General features: G+C 47.7%; 2 protein-coding genes across 3 annotated transcripts in view; both read left to right on the forward strand.

The window, feature by feature from the left end:
• LOC309524920 (uncharacterized protein) overlaps positions 1 to 21,415 on the forward strand; it is a 200,066-nt gene that overhangs the window by 55,284 nt on the left and 123,367 nt on the right. The gene's annotated exons all lie outside the window — the stretch shown is intronic.
• The window catches only part of LOC309524617 (uncharacterized protein), a 72,660-nt gene that overhangs the window by 42,614 nt on the left and 8,631 nt on the right, over positions 1 to 21,415 (forward strand). Inside the window, exons 2-3 of one of the 2 annotated variants that reach the window (XM_082209378.1) lie at positions 5,974 to 6,702; positions 8,211 to 8,343. In XM_082209378.1, coding sequence (XP_082065504.1) covers positions 5,974 to 6,702; positions 8,211 to 8,343 — 862 coding nt within the window. The remainder of the gene's footprint in view (positions 1 to 5,973; positions 6,703 to 8,210; positions 8,344 to 21,415) is intronic. The other variant, XM_082209380.1, reaches the window with a different exon arrangement.

Raw genomic sequence — 21,415 nt, forward strand, 5'->3', positions numbered from 1 at the left:
AGGGCTGTCCAGCCAGGAAAAGGTTTAACCAGGCAACCTCGCCAAGAGTGGTGGCAACTTACACACAAGCAACCCCCATACAACCATTACAGCAATCCGTCAGTCCCTGACGTTGCTTGTGCACAGCGACAGGCAGGCAGCACCAGCGGCGTAGCGTGAGTTGTCAGCACCCGGGGCAACGCAAGTAATTTGCGCCCCCTAACCTGGGGCAAGGCAAGTAATTTGCGCCCCCCGCTGCCGCCCAAACGACGCCGCTTGCCCGGAGGAGGAGGGGGGCAGAGAGGCGAGGAAAATGCAACGGCCCAGCAGCTGCAGCAGCACTGGCGGAGGCGGGGCTGTGAGGAGGGGCTGCCTGGCGCGTCCTCCGTGGCGAGCGCTGAGAGCCGCTGCCTGCCGGGCGCCTTCAGCCCGGACGCGCGCACAGCTCGTCGGTTCCGCGAGACATGCGGCTCCGCTACAGCCTGCGCCCGAGGCTCTTCGGCGACTCCGGAGGCAGCGAGCGCGCCCCCCCCAGATGTTGCGCCCGGTGCGGCCGGCACCCCTGGCACCCCCCACGCTACGCCACTGGGCAGCACCATGAGCCAAACCGGAGGAGCCGGCGCCACGGAGGAAGCAGCTGGAGTGCAAAATCTGGTGGAGAGGAACCGAGATTTGGAATGGCATGTGGCTCTGCTGATGGCGCGGCTAGACGAAAGGCGGACTCAGGATGCACAGGTCAGAACCACCCCCGTCGCAAGGAAGGTACCGGGACTGGTACACAAGTTTGGGGGGAATCCCCGGGACTATAACGCGTTCCGAACGGAAATAGAGTACGCTTTGGAACTGCAGCATAATGACTTTGCTGGTGATAGGGAAAGGGTGGCCTATATTGTCGGGCATCTACAGGATGAGGCCCGTGAATGGATCAGGCCCCTAATGGCGACGCAGAATGCTGCCTTAAAGGACCTTAGGAAATTTTTTGGAGCGATGGATGCAATGTATTCCAGTCAAGTGGAGCAAAATGTGACTCGCCGAGAATTGATGGCTTGCAAGCAGGGGAGCCAATCAGTTAGAGACTACTGGTCACGTTTTGCGATGCTGATCCACCGGCTCGGGTGGGATCTGGACTGGAACCCTTACCCACGCCGGGAAGACCATGGGAGGTGGTATCCATAGATTTTATGAACGATTTGCCCAAGTCAAGGGGGGAAATGGCAGTCATGGTAGTAGTCGATCTGCTAACAAAAATGTGCCATTTCATCGCTTGCTCGCATGCAGTAACGGCAGAGGAAACAGCCAGGTTGTTTGTGGATCACATCTTCAGGCTGCATGGGGCTCCCTCTAGGGTCATCTTGGATCGCGGGAAACAATTTACTTCCCGGTTCTGGAGGAAGCTCATGAGCTTGTTGCAGGTCGAGGTGGGCTTCTCAACGGCGAGACACCCGGAGACCAACGGGCAAGCAGAAAGAGCGAACAGTATACTCCAACAATACCTACCCTGCTACGTAAGCGAGAGACAGAACGATTGGGTGGAGAAACTAGCGCTGGCCGAATTTGCGTACGATAAGGCTGAACATGTGTCCACAGGAATGAGCCCGTTCATGGCTAATTATGGGTGTCACCCCAGGGCCTTCCCAGGGAGGGGGGAGGAAGGGTGGAGCGTACCTGCGGCAGAGCAGTTTGTGGAAGAAATGGAGGCCTTACACCAGCAACTTAAGATGAACTTGGAACGGGCCAAGGAAATTTACAAGAGGCAGGCAGACAAGTACCGTTGGGAAGGAGAAACCATACGGGTGGCGGACCAGGTGTGGTTGTCAACCCAAGGGTTACATTTTAAGGGAGGGTGCAAGAAGTTGCGGCCAAGGCGGCGGGGACCTTTTGAGGTAACACAGCAGGTGAACCCCGTGGCATTTAAGCTCAAGTTGCCGGACAGCATGAAATTACACCCGGTGTTCCATAGGTCTCTACTCTCACCATACAGGGAGGGGCGGGAATTTCCGGGGCGAGAGGGAGAAGTCACCACACACCCGCAGGTGGAGGAGAGGGAACTTCACAACCAAGCCACGGAAATACTCGATTCAAGATGGCGAGGGCGCCAGGTGGAGTACTTGGTGGCTTGGGAGGGCGAACCCGAGTCAGAAAACACGTGGGTTCCCGCGGAGGCTATCAAGGATGGGTATCTTAGGGAGGAGTTCCACAGCCTGTTCCCAGATAAACCTAAACCACTAGCGAGATTCTGGGAGGAGCAATTTGGAGTCACAGAAGATGAAGAGGATTTTGTGTGTTTTCCGGCCTCCGAAGAGGAGGGAGGAGAGGCGTCAGAGGAAGAGGAATCGGACTGGGAGGGCCACCACGCGGGAAGAGATAGGAGCAGGTGGGAAGTGGAGTTTGAATCCTCAGAGGATGGGGACAGCTCCTTCCGGGGATTCCCCGCATCGTCGGCAGAGGAAAGGGACGAAGTTGGGTCTAAGGAGCGAGCCAGAGGTGGAGGGGGTCCTGGGGGGGAGGTGGATGTCAGGGAACTGACATCGGAGCCAGGAGTGGAGGCAAAGCTCCCAAGCGATGCCGGAGAAGGGCCCAGCAGGGAGAGAGGGGACTCATCGGCTGGGGAAGGAAATCAGCGTGACACCAGGGAGAAAGGGGGGCAGATGGGGGCATCGGAGAAGGGGCTCCAGGACTCCTCGCCGGAGACCAGCAGGGAGAGCACGGGTCCTCCGCTGCCCACACCCACCCTGCGCAGAAGACTTCCGCGCAGGGAGAGTAGGCGGAGACTTGGCATCAAAGAACTTTTATGCTGGAAGAGGTTCAGGAAACGCCCACTGATGGATTCTGCTAATGACTGAAACAGCCACGAAGTGAAGGGCTGTCCAGCTAGGAAAAGGTTTAACCAGGCAACCTCGCCAAGAGTGGTGGCAACTTACGCACGAGCAACCCCCATACAACCATTACACATATGAAGCAAACATAGAAAAAGAAAGTGACAACCTGTTTGAAAGTGTCATTGTTACTTGGAAGGGAGCAAGTGTTATAAGTTTAATATACATATAATGCTGTGCTTGAAAGCATTGTAATTAAAATGCTATAAAGGGAAGTTTCTCTTAGACAAGAGGTTCCACTGACAAAAGCATCAGAGGAGTCTGTGATTTTTCCCAATAACTCATCTCCGGAAACAGAAGCTGCAGAGCTCTCACAGAAGGAAGCTTAAACTTGCGAAGCCAGTGGATCGGATAGGGAAGCACATGCATAGGCTGGGTCGTGGGGACAAGCATTAGTGATAATGACCATCTCATTAACCAAAAGCAGGCCCATACTTCCCATTGAAATACTTATAAGTTTATGTAGATTAAAATCGTTCTTGATTTTAAATATTGTATTGTTTTCCCTGCTGTGCGCACAGGAATTCATTCATATTTTTTCCAAATGATAGTCTGGCCCCGACAGAGTCTGAGGAACAGTGAACCGGCCCCTGGGGGCAGAATGAGGGGTCCAAGGCAGCTGCTGCTCCGCGATGGACGATGCATATAGTCGCTCACGGATCAGCGGCGTACCTGGGGCTTTTGCCGCCCCTCTCCCTGTCCCTCATCAGGGAGCCCAGCCCATTTTGAGGCTTGTAGAGGCTTGTAAATGCTGCATGGTGGCTCCTGACCTCGGTGACCGGCATGTCTGTGCCTTGCAGTGTATAGAGTGTATTACCTTATATGGTGATGGGAGTTGTAAAGCAATTACCAGGATGTAACATGAGACATTGGCAGACGGCCATGCAGGCTGAGAGACAAAGGATAATAAAAATTACCGGAGAGGAGAGAAGTCGAATGAGCTGCCCTCCACCCTGAAAATACTGCTGTCTCTCTGTGTCTTTTTTCTATGCTGTGCACCATTTGTGACGGCTGGTTTCCGTCAAAGGGGAGGCGGGGGGGGGAGGAAGGAAGAGCAGTGCAGCAGGAGGGCCCCTCTCACTCTGCAGCCCCCTGACACCCTTTGCAGGCCACTACTCCTGCCCCCCCTCTGCCACTGCCATTGAAAAACCTATCGCCCTCCTTCGTGAATTGGAAGGATGGGATAGAAGTTCTGACCTGGAAATAAATGATCCCTCTGGCTGCTCTTTAAAGAGGATTTCTAAAGAACAATCTGGAGGGTGTTTTTTCCTATAACTCATTGCTAATTCGGAAGGGTCTTCTGGTGCTCTTATTTCTCCTCCAGCCCAGCACTGGGGTTGGAAGGTCTAAACATGCTGATTGTGTTTGCAAGACTTGTATGTATGCTAGATGGCATGTCTGGTGAATGTGTGCAAGCACCTCTGGCGTGTGTGCATGTGACTTTATGGTTTGCATCTCTTTTCTGTGTGCACATACATGTGCATACATTGGCCACAAAGCTCACTGGAATGTGGCCTCAAGAATCAATGCAGCTTTAAGCCCATAAATGTTTCGTTCCTCTTGCTCTATAGGATAGAACAATCAAATCTGAGACTATCAGGAGGAGAGAACTCCTGGATCTACAGAGTTAATGTTCTCAAGATCCTATGGACACAAACTGCAATGAGATTTCCCTTTAATTGCTTTGAGATTTTTTCCCTTAAAAATATGAAGCAGTATATAAATGAAATGAGTAATAATCTGAACATGAATAGCTAATTTCAATTTCGCCTCCCTCAGTCTTTTACAATACTGTCTTCAACGTATTTATTATCATTAAGTCATTTCCATATGCCACACTTCTGAAGAATCCTCCTTTCCTCTGCATTTCTCAAAACTGTCACCCACTTCAACTCTCAGCTTACACCTGAAAACTCAGCTGTATTACTGGGGAAGGAGGAAGATAAAACCTTAAGACTCTCTCACTTATTTACACGCAGACACAAGAGGTCACCAGCTTTGACAGCTTGGGGAAAGATAAGATGCATTCTCCAGGGAGTAAATCTATCAGCTATTTCATTAGCCGTGACAGAACAACGGAGCCTCCATGTGTTGGCACAGTGTACCTTGATTTGGGGAAGGCAAAAGAAGCCATTTCCTTGCTAAATGAATCAGATAGACATCACTGTTGGAAGTTCAAGCCCTTCTCACGAGAAGCTGGCAGCAGTCCAGGCACCTGGCTTGAATTCCTGTTGACCTCCCTGGCTGCATTCCCCAGCAGACGCAGGCAAGGTCTCGATCGGCGATTCTTCTCAAACGTGAGAAGAACACACCCCTCTTTCCTGCCTCCCCCCAGGCAAGGGAAAGAGATAGACAGAAACGTATTTACATGCTTTTATTTCTGTCTTTGCAGCGTTACAGAAATCATGACTGCTCTCTCCAAATTCCAGCAGTGTTGTGACTAAAACTTCCTGTATTGCTCATATTACACTCTGAGGTAATTCCGGTGCTGCGCACTGTGAAATGACTGCTCCTATGTTCCCACAGCAGTCCCAACATTCCAATCATGTTTACACTTCAAGCTAGGACTTTGCAGCTGCATTGCTTCGTTATCGTAACAATCACTGCCACAAGATGCGGTGATGGTGGTGGCTAAGAGAGCTTTCAAAGGTGATCAGACTAATTCACGAAGGAGGGCGGCAGGTTTATCAATGGCACTGGCAGAGGAAGGGGGCAGGAGTAGTGGCCTGCAAAGGGTGTCAGGGGCTGTAGAGTGAGAGGGGCACATCCCTGCTACACTTTCCCCCCTGCCTCGCCTTCCCTCTCCGCCGCTGGGAGAGCGTGAGCTTGTGCCTGTGTTGCCGCCCCCAGAACCCACTCATCACCCTTGCAGCCCCCGTAGGGAGGCAGAAGCAGGCGAGAGGGAAGGACAGTCAATGGGTTTTTAAAGTTGGTTTTAGTGATGTGAGGACTGGCAATAGAGGGGATGATCATCATGATATATTTTATTTAAAAGGATGAATTGTCCAAAAGCATGTTTCCAATAATAATAATAACAATAACAATAATAAAAACAGTCAATGGGTTTTTGAAGTTGGTTTTGGTGTTTTAACCTTCCCTGGTGTTTTGCCTTGTGCAGCAGAGTGATGTGAAAATGGAGGAACAGGGACCAAAGAGGAAAAGACTAGAGTCCAAAAGAAAAGAATCTGCTGCGGACCAACTTGGGACCATCAGGTATATTCTACCTCTGGAAGATTTACGTCAAATTAAGCAGGAGCGGAGGCCACAGCAGCACTGGGATGCCCAGTGGCAGGATTTCCTGAAGACGATGCAGCCCCCTCGTTCACGGTGGGAAACCCCACAGGCTCCCAGTCCTCCCCTCTCCAGAGATGGTGTCCTCCCGGCCTCCTTCAGGGGAGCTGCGGATGCCAGTCGGTGGCCCAGTGGGAGAGCAGGGGGGACAGACCAGACCCTGCCAGACCTGAGTGGGGAGGCACACGAGGAAGGAGGGGAGCAGATTTCCTCTGTGAAAGTGAAGGATGAGATCCTGGATGAGGAGGAAGAAGACGCCAACATGAGGTCGGAGATGGAGCGGCAGAGCTTCCGGCGGTTCTGCTACCAGGAGGCCGAGGGGCCCCGAGAGGCCTGGCTTCAGCTCCAGGAACTTTGCTCCCGGTGGCTGAAGCCAGAGAGGCACACCAAGGAAGAGATCGTGGAGCTGCTGGTCCTGAAGCAGTTCCTGACCATCCTGCCTGCGGAAATGCAGAGCTGGGTCAAGGGATGCAGGCCAGAGACCTGCGCCCAGGCGGCGGCCCTCGCTGAGCACTTCCTGCTGCAGCTGCAAGACACTGAGGGGCCTCCGGGAAAGGTAAGTGCCCTCCTCTCACCTGGGTCTCCAGCATCTCATGGTCACAAGTCCAGTGCCTCTAGACATGGAGGTTCTGTTTAGTTATGGTGGTGAATATTCCTCCTCCCTGCATTTTCTCTCTCATCCACTTTAAAATGGCTTGTTAGAGCAAACTTTACTATACATGGGAGGTTGGCAATTATATTAGAGCAGGAGCTACGTCGGAAGAGTTTCCCCTCCACCAACCTCTGTTTTCCTCGTCTAAATTGCCTGCATTTCCAAAATGCTGTCTGCTCCTGTGGCGATCACACAGGGTCCCCGGACCTTTCACTGTCTATTGATCCTTGTGCCACCAATTTATTTCTCGCTGTCAGCACCCATGCCCTACCTGGGATAATACGGAGTCCAGTCAGGGTTAAATTGAAACATAAACTTCTGTTTATTTATTGCAGTTTAACAAGCGTATGGTTTCATAAACGGTATCGGTCAATTACATTCATGGGGTGCCTATCCAGACCCATAACTTTCGCTACCTGCTCTCACTCACGAAACCACCTCTCAGATATTTACTTGTCTTCCTAGCTCCTAACTGTTCCTGACTCAGCTTATTCCGCTACACTAACTCAACCTCCCCACAGACTCCATTCCAACTCACTCCCACTCCAACCAACCACCCAACTCCCAACAAACTCCTCAACGAACTCCCCCTTTGCCCCTCCCTGAGCTCTTTTTCTAGTCCCACTGACTCCACCCCCCTGGGTCCTGACTTGGCAACCTGTTTAACTATTTCACCTCCAGCACTCTGCTGTGTTAAAAATATTGGCACGTCTTGCAGCCTCAGCACTGCCATGTGTAGTGTAAATAGAATAACACTGGCCTATCTTGCCAGATTTATTATGATAATGGCCAGGTTCTAGCTGCCAACGCAGTCTCCTGGCCCCCACAACCAGAATGCATCACTCCAGGAAGGACTCCCACCCAACCTTTAGTGAGAAAGGGGAAAAGAAAAGGACTCTGCATGGGTAGCTTCACAAATTTACCAGCTGTGGTCCTGCACTGGCAGCGAGGCTAACAAACAGGGGAGCTGGGAATGTGCTACTCCCGTATCTCCCTGCATCTGCCTCCTGACCTAATTCTCCCAGCTTACCTCATGGTTGGGCCGGCCCTGAGGGTGAACTGTGATGAAACCAGGCAGTCTCTTATGAGCCATAGCTAACAAACTTTCCATTTTGCCCAAACCAGGAAACTACAGCTGCCAATTTTAGAACAAGCCAGGATATTAAGCTAACTTCAAACTTTGGTTGGTTTATGGGACCTAATCTCAAGCTTCTAATGTGCATACCATGCCAGCCTTAGGAAGGGAGGTGGGACAGGCAGGTGAAAGGAATTGCCAAAGGTGTTTGAAAATGGGTGGGGGCTCTTGGGAAAGGGGTGCCCAATTGGGGCTTCTCCAGGGGCAGCAGAATGTCTTGGGCAGGAGAATCCCTGCAGGGGCTCTCAGACTCCCTTGGCTTCTTCTTCCCTCCCAGGAAGCTGCAACTTGCTCTGGATTCTGCACTCCTCAGGAAGCTGAACCTGCAAACCTAGCTGAGACTGAACCTGCAACCCTGGCCAGGATGGAAGGAGGAAGATGGATGGTTGACCGGCAGTTTAGGGACAAAAGTGAGAGCTGTTTCTTAATTCTGCTGGATCTCTCAGCAGCCTTTGATACAATCGACCATAACATCCTTCTGGACCGTCTAGAGGAGCTGGAAGCTGGGGGCACTGTTATACAGTGGTTCCGCTCCTTCCTCCTGGGCCGTGTTCATAAAGTGGTGGTGAGGGATGAGTGTTCAGACCCCTGGGCCCTCACTTGTGGGGTGCCTCAGGGTTCCGTCCCCTCCCCATGCTTTTTAACATCTATATGAAGCTGCTGGGAGAGATCATCAGGGGGTTTGGACTGGGTGTCCATCAATATGTTGATGATACCCAGCTCTACCTCTTTTTCAAATCAGAACTAGTGGAGGCAGTGAAGGTCCTGTGTGAGTGCTTGGAGGCGGTTGGAGGATGGATGGCGGCTAATGGATTGAGGTTGAATCCTGACAAGACAGAAGTACTGTTTTGGGGGGATGGGGCAGGGGGCAGGCTGGTGTGGAAGACTCCCTGGTCCTGAATGGGGTAATTGTGCCCCTGAAGGACCAGGTGCGCAGCCTGGGAGTCATTTTGGACTCACAGCTGTCCATGGAGGCGCAGGTCAATTCTGTATCCAGGGCAGCTGTCTACCAGCTCCAGCTTGTACGCAGGCTGAGACCCTACCTGCCCGCGGACTGTCTTGCCAGAGTGGTGCATGCTCTAGTTCAGTGTTTCCCAACCGGTGTTCCGCGGCACACTAGTGTGCCGCGAGACGTTGCCTGGTGTGCCGTGGGAGGGAGGCGGGCGAGGCGGGCGGCGAGAGGCGGGGCGGCGGCAGCGAGGAGAGGCCGCCCAGCGCGGGGCTCTCGCCGTCTGCCTGCCTGGCTGCCTGCGTGGCGCTGACGTCACAGGGATGTAACGTGCCCCACATAGGCACACGCGGGGCGGTGAGCGAGCGAGCTCCCACATCCCATCGCCTCGGCGTCGGGCGGCAGCGAGCCCAGGAAGCGGCCCAGCCGGCCCGGGTCGCCCGCCTGCAGCAGCGCCTCGCACACGCACGAGACCTGCTCCGCCGAGAAGCGCGGCGAGCGCGGAGGATCGGGCGCTGCGGAGGCCAGCCCCGCGCTTGGAGAGGACGCAGCAGCCGTCGCCAAACCCGATCCTCCTCCTCCTGCTCCGCCGCCGTCCTCTGGCTCTCGGCCGGGAGGAGCCTGCGGCGACGGGGCAGGCGCCGAAGTTGGCAGAAGTTGGCGCGCCTCCTCGGCAGCGCCTTCGTCCTCCTCCTCCTGCCTCTGCTCTCCTCCGGCGGCGGGGGCGTGCTGCCCTCCCCGGCCGGGGGGCTCGGCGGGGCCCGCGGGGAAGGAGGCCATGTTCGCGGCGCGCAGGATCGCGGGCCCCCTCGCCCGCCTCCGGCCTGCTCCCCTCCCCCTGTGCGCTGCCCTAGCCGTGCGGGTCTCCTCCCCCTGCGCCGCCGTCCCCTTTCTTTCTTTTTTTTTTCAAGCTTATTCCAATCTATTATCGGACTTCCCCACATCTCCCCCGCAATGCATTCTTACCAATAAAAGTTTCAACAAATTATAACCTTGTTTCATGCGTTTCTTTTGTACCTTCAAAACTTACGTTTTAGTTTAAATTACTTATTGCCAAATTTCTTTGATCAAGCCAATATAATAACATTTCCAACCTTTAAACAATTAATCCTTTCATTAATTTATTATTTAGTTTCAATGTCCTCCACTCTCATTGCTGGAGCTGTTTTCTCCAAATCGTGCGAGTTCTTATAATTCATATAATTTGTAGAACTTTTGCAAATAGTCCTTAAACTTTTTCCAGTCCTCCTCCATTGCTTCTTCTCCCAAATCTCGGATCCTGGCGGTCATCTCAGCCAATTCCATATAGTCTATCAGCTGCGTTTGCCACTCTTCCAGTGTGGGCAAATCTTGGGTCTTCCAGTGTTTTGCGATGAGAATCCTTGCTGCTGTAGTTGCGTACATAAAAAACGTTCTATCTTTCTTTGACACCTTTTGGCCGACAATGCCCAAGAGGAAGGCCTCTGGTTTCTTAGGGAAGGTGTACTTAAACACCTTTTTTAACTCATTTCCCAGAAGGCCTTCACCTTAGGGCACGTCCACCATAGGTGAAAGAATGTCCCTTCAGCCTCTTTGCACTTCCAACATCTATTGTCAGTCAAATGATATATCTTTGCTAGCTTGACTGGGGTCATGTACCACCTGTATATCATTTTCATAATGTTTTCTTTCAAGGCATTACATGCTGTAAATTTCATACCGGTGGTCCATAACCTTTCCCAGTCTTCAAACATGATGTTGTGTCCAATGTCTTGAGCCCACTTTATCATGGCCGATTTAACTGTCTCATCCTGAGTGTTCCATTTAAGCAGCAAGTTATACATTCTTGATAATAACTTAGTCTTTGAGATTCATGAACCTTCAAGATTCATGCCTTATGGAAACTCTTCAGCAGCTGTCTGCAAATATGGGAAGAGACTCTGGATTGATGGTGAAAGAACTTTTTCGAGATGTGACGACTGGCATAAAGGATTACCAACAAGACCGGCGGAGAGGGACTGAAAGAGACTGGAGGGCCTCGGACGTGAGGAACCCGGGCTAGGAACTGTCATTTTGGACATGCTTTGGGAAGGGACGCAAACCGGGGATGGGAGGGAGGGAAAAAATTAAGTTTTAACAACACTCATGATTATGGGATTTGGTTAAAAAGATTATTATTCAAGACAAGATGGGAAATCGATGGAAGGGAATTGAGGTCCAACTTAGAAAAACTTAAATTTGTTTTGTTTTCATAAAAGGACTAATATTAAGACAGGGAAATGCTAATTTGCTGACATAAATTTGGAAATGGGGATGCAAGGGAGGGGGTAGGGGGAAGTCAATGACCAGGGTTAGGAAATAACATTTTCGGGAAAGTATATATGTTTGTTGTTGTTCTTTCTTTTTTTCTTTGCTTATGTGTTTGTTTGCTTTTTTATGTTTTTGTCTTTGTCTATATAAAATGTGAAAACCCAATAAAAATTTTATAAAAAAAAAAAAAAAGATAATAACTTAGTCTTTGGTTCTAACAATTCTGTCTCTAGTTTCGATTTTTCCACCTGGAAGCCTGTTTTTTTTTAATCCATCTTAAACACCTCTTGAATTTGGGCATAATGAAACCAGTCTTGCACCTTATCCTTTAGTTTTTCGTAACTCTGTAACCTCCAGTTATCTCCAATTTTTTCTATTATTTCCCCATATGTCGGCCAACCGACCTCCATATTGGGTCTTTTCCGCGCCTTGGCCTCCACTGGTGATAACCACCTCGGGGTCTTACTTTCTAGCAAGTCCTTATATTTTGTCCAGACTATAAAGATTGCTTTTCTGACAATATGGTTTTTAAACATTTTATGTGTTTTTACCTTGTCGTACCACAAATACGCATGCCATCCTAAGGAGTTGTTGAACCCTTCCAGATCTAGGACATCAGTGTTCTTAAGCAAGAGCCAATCTTTCATCCAGCAGAAGGCTGCAGCTTCATAATATAACCTTAAGTCTGGCAGGGCAAACCCCCCTCTTTCTTTTGCATCAGTTAGTATTTTAAACTTTATTCGGGGCTTTTTGCCCTGCCAAACAAACTTTGAGATATCCTTCTGCCACTTTCCAAAACATTCCACTCTGTCCACGATCTGTAAGGTTTGAAACAAGAATAACATCTTTGGCAAAACATTCATTTTTATAGCTGCTATTCGGCCCAACAAGGAAAGTTTCAATCTTGACCAAATTTCTAGATCTTTTTTCACTTCTGTCCAACATTTTTCATAGTTATCTTTGAATAAATTCAAATTTTTGGAAGACAAGTTAACCCCCAGGTATTTCACTTTTTTCACCACATTTAACTCTGTTTCCCTCTGAAACCCATCTGTTTCTAAAGGTGTCAAGTTTTTACCCAATACCTTAGTTTTTTGTTTGTTCAACTTGAATCCCGCCACCCGACCAAACTCCTGAATCAGTTCTAGAACTCTTTTTGTACTAGATTCTGGCTCCTGTAATGTCAAAACCAAATCATCTGCAAAGGCTTTCAGTTTGTATTGTTTCGCTCCGACCTGTATTCCTTGTACCTGCCGGTCCTTCCTGATCATATTCAAGAGCACCTCCAGGACAGAAATAAATAATAAGGGGGAGAGAGGGCACCCTTGACGTGTTCCTTTTTCAATTTGAAACTCTTCTGTCACCACATTGTTCACTATCAACTTAGCTTTCTGTTCTGAGTAGATTGCCTCTAAACCATTTTCAAACCCCCGTCCCACTCCCATCCCTTCCAAGTTCTTCTTCATAAACTTCCAGGAAATATTATCAAAGGCCTTCTCCGCATCAATAAAGATTAACACTGCTTTAGTGTTAATATTAGTTTGCAAGAATTCCAAAATATCAATGATGTTCCTGGTATTGTCAGACAAATGTCTACCCGGGAGAAAGCCTGCCTGGTCCTTATGAATTACTTCATTCAATACCTTTTTAAATCTATTTGCCAGAATGTCTGCAAATATTTTGTAATCCACATTAAGGAGTGAGATGGGACGGTAGTTCTTTAGTTGAGTCTTTTCAGTTTCCACTTTAGGTATCAATGTAATGAAAGCTTCTTTCCACGTTTCTGGTGCTCTCCCTCCGTCCATAATCTGGTTGCAAACCTCCATTAATGGTTGTGTCAAATAATCTTTTAATATCTTATAGTACTTGGAGGTAAGTCCATCCGGGCCTGGAGATTTGCCCAATTGCATATTCTGAATGGCAACCTCAATTTCCTGTTGTGTTATTCTGTGGTTCAAGATTGATCTCTTTTCCTGAGAAACTTCTGATAGGCCATTGACTTTCAAAAATTGGTCCATCTCAAACACTTCCTCGGGCCCTTGCGAATACAATTTTTTAAAATATTTCTGGAAACACTTTCTAATTTCACCTGGTTTCTGGATGTTTTTCCCTTCAACCTCTAGATTGGTAACATAGTTCAATTTTTGTCTTTTCTTCAACTGCCATGCTAGCAGTTTTCCACATTTGTTCGCTGATTCAAAAGATCTTTGTTTCATTTGTTTAATTTTCCATTCCACTTCTTGGTTTATCAATTTCGTATATTGTGATTGGTGGAATTTAATTTCTCTCAAAGTCTCTTTTGATTTTGGGTCTAATCTCAATTTTTTCTCTCCATCTTTTATCTTCTCTAATATCATATCCTTTTTTCCGTTCCAGAGTTTTTTCTTAATTGTGTTCTGTTGTATCAGAAACCCTCTCATTACAGCTTTGCTTGCATCCCAGATTATTCTCTTTTCCACCGAGGTGTTCAAGTTAATCTCGAAATAGTCCTTTAAAACTTTTTGGCCCTTCTTTACAATCTCTTGATCTCTTAACAGGTTGTCATTCATTCTCCATCTGAAGGAACCAGCTGGAGTAAGTCTTAATTCCATTTTCAGAGCGTTATGGTCGGAGCAAGTCTTTGGGCAGATTTCTACTCTTACAATCTTGGGTGCCAGCCCTCTAGTTACCCAAATCTGGTCGATTCTTGTCCATGACAGGTGGGCCTCAGAGAAGAATGTTCCCTCCTTGCCTAGGGGGTTCCTTGTCCTCCAAGTGTCAATCAGGTCCATATTGTCAGTCAATTCGAAAAAGGTTTTAGGTAGTCTGCCATCCTTGGTCAAATTTTGATTCTGGGACTTGTCCATTAGGGTAGAGACCACCCCATTCATATCTCCCATCATAATGATGTTGGTATAGTCCAGATAGTCCAGCAATGTCTCATGCAGTTTCTTGTAGAATTCCGATTTCCCCTCATTTGGTGCGTAAATTCCTAATATCAAAACTTTTTCTCCTTGAATTTGTATTTCAATTGCCAAAATTCGTCCGTGTTCATCTTTAAACAAAAGTTTTGGTGACAGATTCTCCTTTGCATAGATCACCACGCCTCTTTTCTTAACTCTGTCTGATGAAATAAATTCTTGGCCCAATCTTTTATTTATTAATACTTTCTTTTGGAGTCTTGTCACATGTGTTTCCTGCAGACAAATTATATCCAAATGTTCTTTTTTCAAAATATGAAAGATCCTTCTCCTTTTCTCCGGGGAATTCGCGCCATTAATATTCCAACTATATAGCTGCAGAGACATCCTGGAACGGTCTGTTGTTACTCTATAATGGGGTGTCTTCTTTTTCCTCCGTACCCGAGGCAGAAGGCGATGGTACTACTCCAGGCAATGGTTGTGGCCAAGGAACCGCTATCCCCTTCTGTAGATCCTCTCCGTGGTCATGCAGGAACTTCTGGCAGTCTTCTTGTGTTTTGATTTTAATTTTCTTTCCTTTATATGTAAAAGATAACCCTTGAGGGAACTCCCACCTATAAGGTATCCCGTTGCCTCTCAATAGTCTCGCTAGATCCGTATATACAGCTCTGAGGTCCAAAAGTTGTTTTGGTATATCCTTGTAAATTTCCACTCTCTTGTCTTGGAGCTCAAGTGATTTCTTAAAATGAAGGTCCAATATCTTGTCTCTCTCCTGTTTAGATCTCAAAATGATCAAACAGTCCCTGGGTCTGTCCTTCCTTGTTGCTCTTCCCAATCTAAAAGCAGTTGTTATTTTAAAGTCTTGATCAACTTTTATACCCCAGAATTTGGAAAACTCCTCTGTCAAATAGCCAATCAAATCTTCTTTCTCAAGTTCTGGGATAAGGCGGAGTCTCAAATTATTTTCCCGATTTCTCAATTCGACCATAGACAGGTAGGCTTGCTGGTCACTAATATGTTTATGAAGTGGCCTTACTTCTCCTTTTATTTCCTCAATTTTTTTATTTGCTTGATCAGCTTTCAAATTGGCAGCTTCGGCCAGTTTCCGATTCTCAGATGCTGTGTCTTTAAGATTTCCAATTGCTTGTGAATGTTGTGTCACTTGTTCAGTAAGTTTTGTAATGGAGGATGTGGCTAAATCAATTTTTGCCGTCTGTTCGTCCACTTTCTTATTTAAAATTGCGAATTGATCTAGCATCTCTTTTAATATGGTAGACTCAGTTCCTCCTGCAGCCATATCCTCTGTTGTAGTCTGACCAGCTTCGTCTAATACAGCAGGAACAGATGATCTGCGTGTTTGAGTTGTCAAAGTTGTTTGCACAAATTGTCCTTTCCCTGCTTTCGCTTTTGCAGCCCTTGTTTTCGGTGGGCCACTCATTCCACACCTGTCTATGGCCCAAGGTCAAATTGTCAATCTTCCCATGGGAAAGGCAGTCCCACAGTTACCAAAGAAAACCACAGAGAGTCAAAATAAAGTTTGTTCCCAGGCACTTGTAAATCCAAAACTCCACTAGAGGGAGTATTATTGCAATTCAGGAAAGAAAAGAAGAAATTTGTCCGCCATTAAAGTCCCTGCAGTCCCAAAAAGTTTAGCAACAGTCCTTTTTGAAAGAAAGAGAGAAATAAACTTTTTTTCCTCCTCTTTAAAACTTCCAGAGCGTTCACAGGTTGCCACAAAGTCTCTCCAAAAGGTGCCTGCTACAGTTCTTTAAAAGTATCCTCCATAAGCGCCCAAATGTATCAAATACTAGATACAGTTCCCGCAGCAACAGTTCTTTTTCACCCTGCCAGCCCGATACTTGGTATTTTTAATTTTTGTAATCCAACAAGGAGGAGAAAGTTCCCAGTTTAAATCAGTACCGTAAAAGATAAAAAAGACTTGCCTTTACCCTTTCAGTTGTCAATTCCGTTTGCGCACGATGGTTCCAGTTTTTAAATCCCTTTAAATCGCTTCCAGCTGTCAGTTCTTTGTCTTTGATCTTTAAGCAGTGCGGAGAGACGGACTTCCTTTTTTTCGTCCCTCGCTTTCAGCCAGATTTCAGAATTTGTAATCCAAGAGAGAGTAATCCTTATTCACGAGTAGGTGGTTTATAAATCCAATTCAAAGGAAGAAAGGTCAGCGCTCATCGGCAGCAGCCGCGCGGCTTCACTCCAGCAGAAAGAGCGATGAACTCACAGCACCGCTTCCCCTCCACGCTTCCGGAGCCCCTTACGGGGTCCCTTCTTTGTTTCGGGGGTCGCTCCAGGTGCCCGCCGAGTCCCACGGCCACGAGCTCACTCTGCTCGTGGTTTTTCTTGATGGATCGTCGCTGTGCCGTAGCGCACGATCCTTTTCTGCGGAGCCCCTCTTCAGAGGCTGAAGAGGACCGCCATTGCCGTTTCGCGCCGCCCCCGTTTCGGCCGGGAGGAGCCTGCGGCGACGGGGCGGGCGCCGAAGTTGGCAGAAGTTGGCGCGCCTCCTCGGCAGCGCCTTCGTCCTCCTGCTCCTGCCTCTGCTCTCCTCCGGCGGCGGGGGCGTGCTGCCCTCCCCGGCCGGGGGGCTCGGCGGGGCCCGCGGGGAAGGAGGCCATGTTCGCGGCGCGCAGGATCGCGGGCCCCCTCGCCCGCCTCCGGCCCGCTCCCCTCCCCCTGTGCGCTGCCCTAGCCGTGCGGGTCTCCTCCCCCTGCGCCGCCGTCCCCTTTCCACATCCTAGGAGCCGCGGTCCGCGTTCCGCCCCCGGGCCGCGGCGCGGCTCCCAGCCCGGGCTGGCCTCCGCCTCCTGGGACGCGCGCCCACCCCCGCGGCCCCCCAAACTTTGGAGCAACTCTCCAGACGCTTCTCCCCCGCCTCGGTCTCCCTCCTTTCCACTTCTCTTCCCCCCTTCCTTCCTTCCCTCTTTCTTTCTCTTTCTCTCTCACCCGCCTTTCCTTCTATTAACTTTCCTTTCCCCTTCCCATGTAGAACAGTCCCTGCAAATAAAAACCTAGCATATTTGGAAGAGGGATGCTAGCCTAACCATTACCTTCTATGCTGTTACAATTTTTTTATTTTTTTTTTACATAAGTAAAAAGTGACCTTTCCCCATCTGGCATGGTGGTGTGCCTCGATATTTTTTTCATGAAACAAGCGTGCCTTTGCCCAAAAAAGGTTGGGAAACACTGCTCTAGTTATCTCCCGCTTGGACTACTGCAATGCGCTCTACGTGGGGCTGCCTTTGAAGGTGACCCGGAAACTACAATTAATCCAGAATGCAGCAGCTGGACTGGTGACTGGGGGTGGCCGCCGAGACCACATAACACCAGTCTTGAAAGACCTACATTGGCTCCCAGTACGTTTCCGAGCACAATTCAAAGTGTTGGTGTTGACCTTTAAAGCCTAAATGGCCTCGGCCCAGTATACCTGAAGGAGCATCTCCACCCCCATCGTTCTGCCCGGATACTGAGGTCCAGCGCTGAGAGCCTTCTGGCGGTTCCCTCATTGCAACAGGGAACCAGGCAGAGGGCCTTCTCGGTAGTGGCGTCCACCCTGTGGAACGCCCTCCCATCAGATGTCAAAGAGATAAACAACTACCTGACATTCAGAAGACATCTTAAGGCAGCCCTGTTCAGGGAAGTTTTTAATGTGTGACATTTTAGTGTATTATTGGTCTCTGTGGAAGCCGCCCAGAGTGGCTGGGGAAACCCAGCCTGATGGGCGGGGTACAAATAATAATTTATTATTATTATTATTATTATTATTATTATTATTATTATTATTATTATTATTATTTAAATGAGAGAAGGTGCAGATTGGGATTGACAGGTGTTCAGTTCCTTTGTCTTTCTTGAAAGTCTTTTTTTAAAAAGATATTTATTGAAATTTTGTATAATAAAACAAACTTCCCAAAAAAACAGAAAAGAAGAGAAACCATAAACATTATCGCAATCAAACAAAAACAAAAGAATACACTAAAAAACATAAAAAGATAGAAGAAGAAAAACATAAAAAACAGAAAAATCCAGTTTTTTACTTATTGTTTTTATAACCTTCCTTCCTGACTTCCTCACATCTCCCTTTTCTGTGTTCCCCTTTACACAATCGTGTTCAGCAGTTCCTTACCCTCTTTCAAATCTTGTTCTATATTATACATTTCAGCCTGTTATGTCTCCAATTTTCCTTTCCTTTTAGATCCATTTTTACCTGTTCTTTATAACTTAATCCCTTTATATCATTTTGTTTAAATTTGACATAATGTTGTTCTGGTTTTTTTAACCCTTATTCTTTTAAAACATTTTTTACATATTCCTTTTAACTATGTCACTGATGCCATATTGTCTTTATATCCTGCATCATTTTAACATTCAAACATTTTACAATGTTTTTGCAAATAGTCTTTGAACTTCTTCCAGTCCTCTTCCACAAACTCTTCTCCCAGGTCTCGGATTCTGCCAGTCATTTCTGCCAATTCCATATAGTCTATCACTTGTGTCTGCCATTCTTCCAGGGTGGGCAAATCTTGTGTCTTCCAGTACTTTGCGATGAGTATTCTTGCTGCTGTTGTTGCATACATAAAGAAAGTTCTGTCCTTCTTTAACACCAATTGGCCGACAATGCCCAAGAGGAAGGCCTCTGGTTTCTTAGGGAAGGTATATTTAAATACCTTTTTCAGTTCATTATAGATCATTTCCCAGAAAGCCTTAACCTTTGGGCACGTCCACCAAAGATGAAAGAATGTTCCCTCAGTTTCTTTACATTTCCAACATTTATTATCAGGCAAATTATATACTTTTGCAAGCTTGACTGGGGTCATGTACCACCTATATATCATTTTCATAATATTTTCTTTTAAGGCATTACATGCCGTAAATTTCACACCAGTGGTCCATAACTGTTCCCAGTCAGCAAACATAATATTATACCCAATATCTTGCGCCCACTTAATCATAGCTGATTTGACCGTTTCATCCTGAGTGTTCCATTTTAACAGCAAGTTATACATTCTTGAAAGTACCTTAGTTTTAGGTTCTAACAATTCTGTTTCTAATTTCGATTTTTCCACCTGGAAACCTATTTTTTTATCCATGTTAAAAACCTCTCTAATTTGATAATAATGTAACTAATCTTGCACTTTATCTTTTACCGTAAATTTCGCTCCATAACACGCAGATTTTTCCTCCTAGAAAGTAAGGGGAAATGTCTGTGCGTGTTATGGAGCGAATGCCTACAGATGGCGGGGAAATCTGCTGCAGTCGTGAGCAGTCCGTGGCTCGCTTTGAAACAGCAAAGCGGGTGTAAGCGGCTCCTGTCAGCTAGCGGAGCCGGGGAGGAGGGAGAGAAGCAGAGCAGGAGTTGGCTGCTTTAAAACAACCCCTGCTCTCTGTCCCTGCCTGCAGTTTTTTGCTGTCCGATTTTGGATTAGCCACTGTAGGGGCTGTGTGTGTGTGTGCTTGAGCTATCGTTCTCCTCCTGCTGCTTCCCCTTCACTCTCCCAGCGCCCCTGCGACTTTAGAATTGACACTCTGTGTGTCTCTGTGTGTGTGAGGGCTCCTTTTCCTCTTGCTTCCCGTTCACTCTCCCAGCGACTTTAGAATCCACACTCTGTGTGTCTCTCTGTGTGTGTGAGGGCTCCTTCTCCTCTTGCTTCCCTTCACTCTCCCTGCGACTTTAGAATTGACACTCTGTGTGTCTGTGTGTGTGTGAGGGATCGTTCTCCTTCTCCTGCTTCCCATTCACTCCCCCAGCGCCCCTGCGACTTCCAGCGCCCCTGCGACTTCCAGCGCCCTGCGACTTTAGGGCCAGTTCTCTCTCTCTCTGTGTGTGTGTGTTTTGACCTCACTGCGCTTGTTGGGGGAGAGTGTTGGTCGCAATTTTTCTTGATTTGTCTCAGAGTGGTTACTATCGTGGTTTCCTTGCTGGGGAGGAGGGAGAGACGCAGAGCCTGCTTGTTCTAAAGGAGCAAAGCCGGAGAGGAGCCTCTCCTGCATTATTAGCAGCATCCTTCTCCACACACTCCACGCTGCTCCTTGTCCCTTGAGTGCTTTTCCTTCCCTCCCCACTTAAAACGTGGTTACAAAGCATGGATCCACATGGATCCTCAGGATTTTTGCACTGGGTCACCCCAAATTCACCATCAGATCACATAGCATGTCCATGGCTACAGCCTGCACAAAAAACACACACGCACCCACTGTTTCATGGGGCCGCAATGGCGCAAAAACGTGGTTACAAAGCATGGACCCACATGGATCCTCAGGATTTTTGCATTGGGCTACCCCAAACTCACCGTCAGATCACATGTCTGTGGCCACAGCATGAACCACAAAAATCATACATCCACTGTTTTGTTTAGAATATTTTTTTCTTGTTTTCCTCCTCTAAAAACTACGTGCGTGTTATGGTCAGGTGCGTGTTATAGAGCGAAAAATACGGTAATTTCTCAAAACTCTGCAATCTCAATGTGTCTCCATCTTGTTCTAATATCTCCCAATATTTCGGCCACTTGGCCTCCATATTGAGTCTTTTCAGAGCCTTAGCTTCCATAGGTGATAGCCAACTTGGGCTCTTGTTTTCTAATAAATCTTTATATCTTGTCCAGACATTAAACACTGCTTTCCTGACAATATGGTTCTTGAATGCTTTATGAGCTTTAACCTTGTCGTACCACAGATATGCATGCCACCCAAACGCATTGCTAAACCCTTCCAAATCCAAAATGTCAGTGTTCTCAAGAAGTAGCCAGTCTTTCAACCAGCAGAATACTGCTGATTCATAATACAACTTCATGTCTGCCAGGGCAAACCCCCCTCTTTCTTTAGCATCAGTCAATATTTTAAATTTTATTCTGGGCTTTTTGCCCTGCCAGACAAATTTAGAAATATCTCTCTGCCACCCCTTAAAACAACCCATCCTGTCCACAATCTGCAAAGTTTGAAACAAAAACAACATTTTTGGCAATACATTCATCTTTATAACAGCAATTCGACCCAACAAGGAAAGCTTCAATTTTGACCAAATTTCTAGATCTTTTTTAACTTCTGACCAATATTTTTCATAATTATCTTTAAATAAATTCAAATTTTTAGCCGTCATATTAATCCCTAGTGTCAGAGCTGCTTCCAGATCCCAGCTCACATAGGACCACGCTAGCCAGCGTTCACTTTATAAAAGTCTTTATTGAGTTACAGATTCCATTTCCGAACTGCAGCGTGCAGCTCTACGTCTTCTAAGCTAGACCGACGAAGCTCCGTCTGAGTCTCCGCCTCCTGTACACCAACTTAATACCCTAGCCTTGCTCCACCTCTTACGTCTTTCCTTCCTCCTCTGGG

This window comes from Podarcis vaucheri, assembly GCF_965113315.1.
Source record: "Podarcis vaucheri genome assembly, chromosome: 2".
In the NCBI taxonomy this organism is placed as follows: Eukaryota; Metazoa; Chordata; class Lepidosauria; order Squamata; family Lacertidae; genus Podarcis; species Podarcis vaucheri.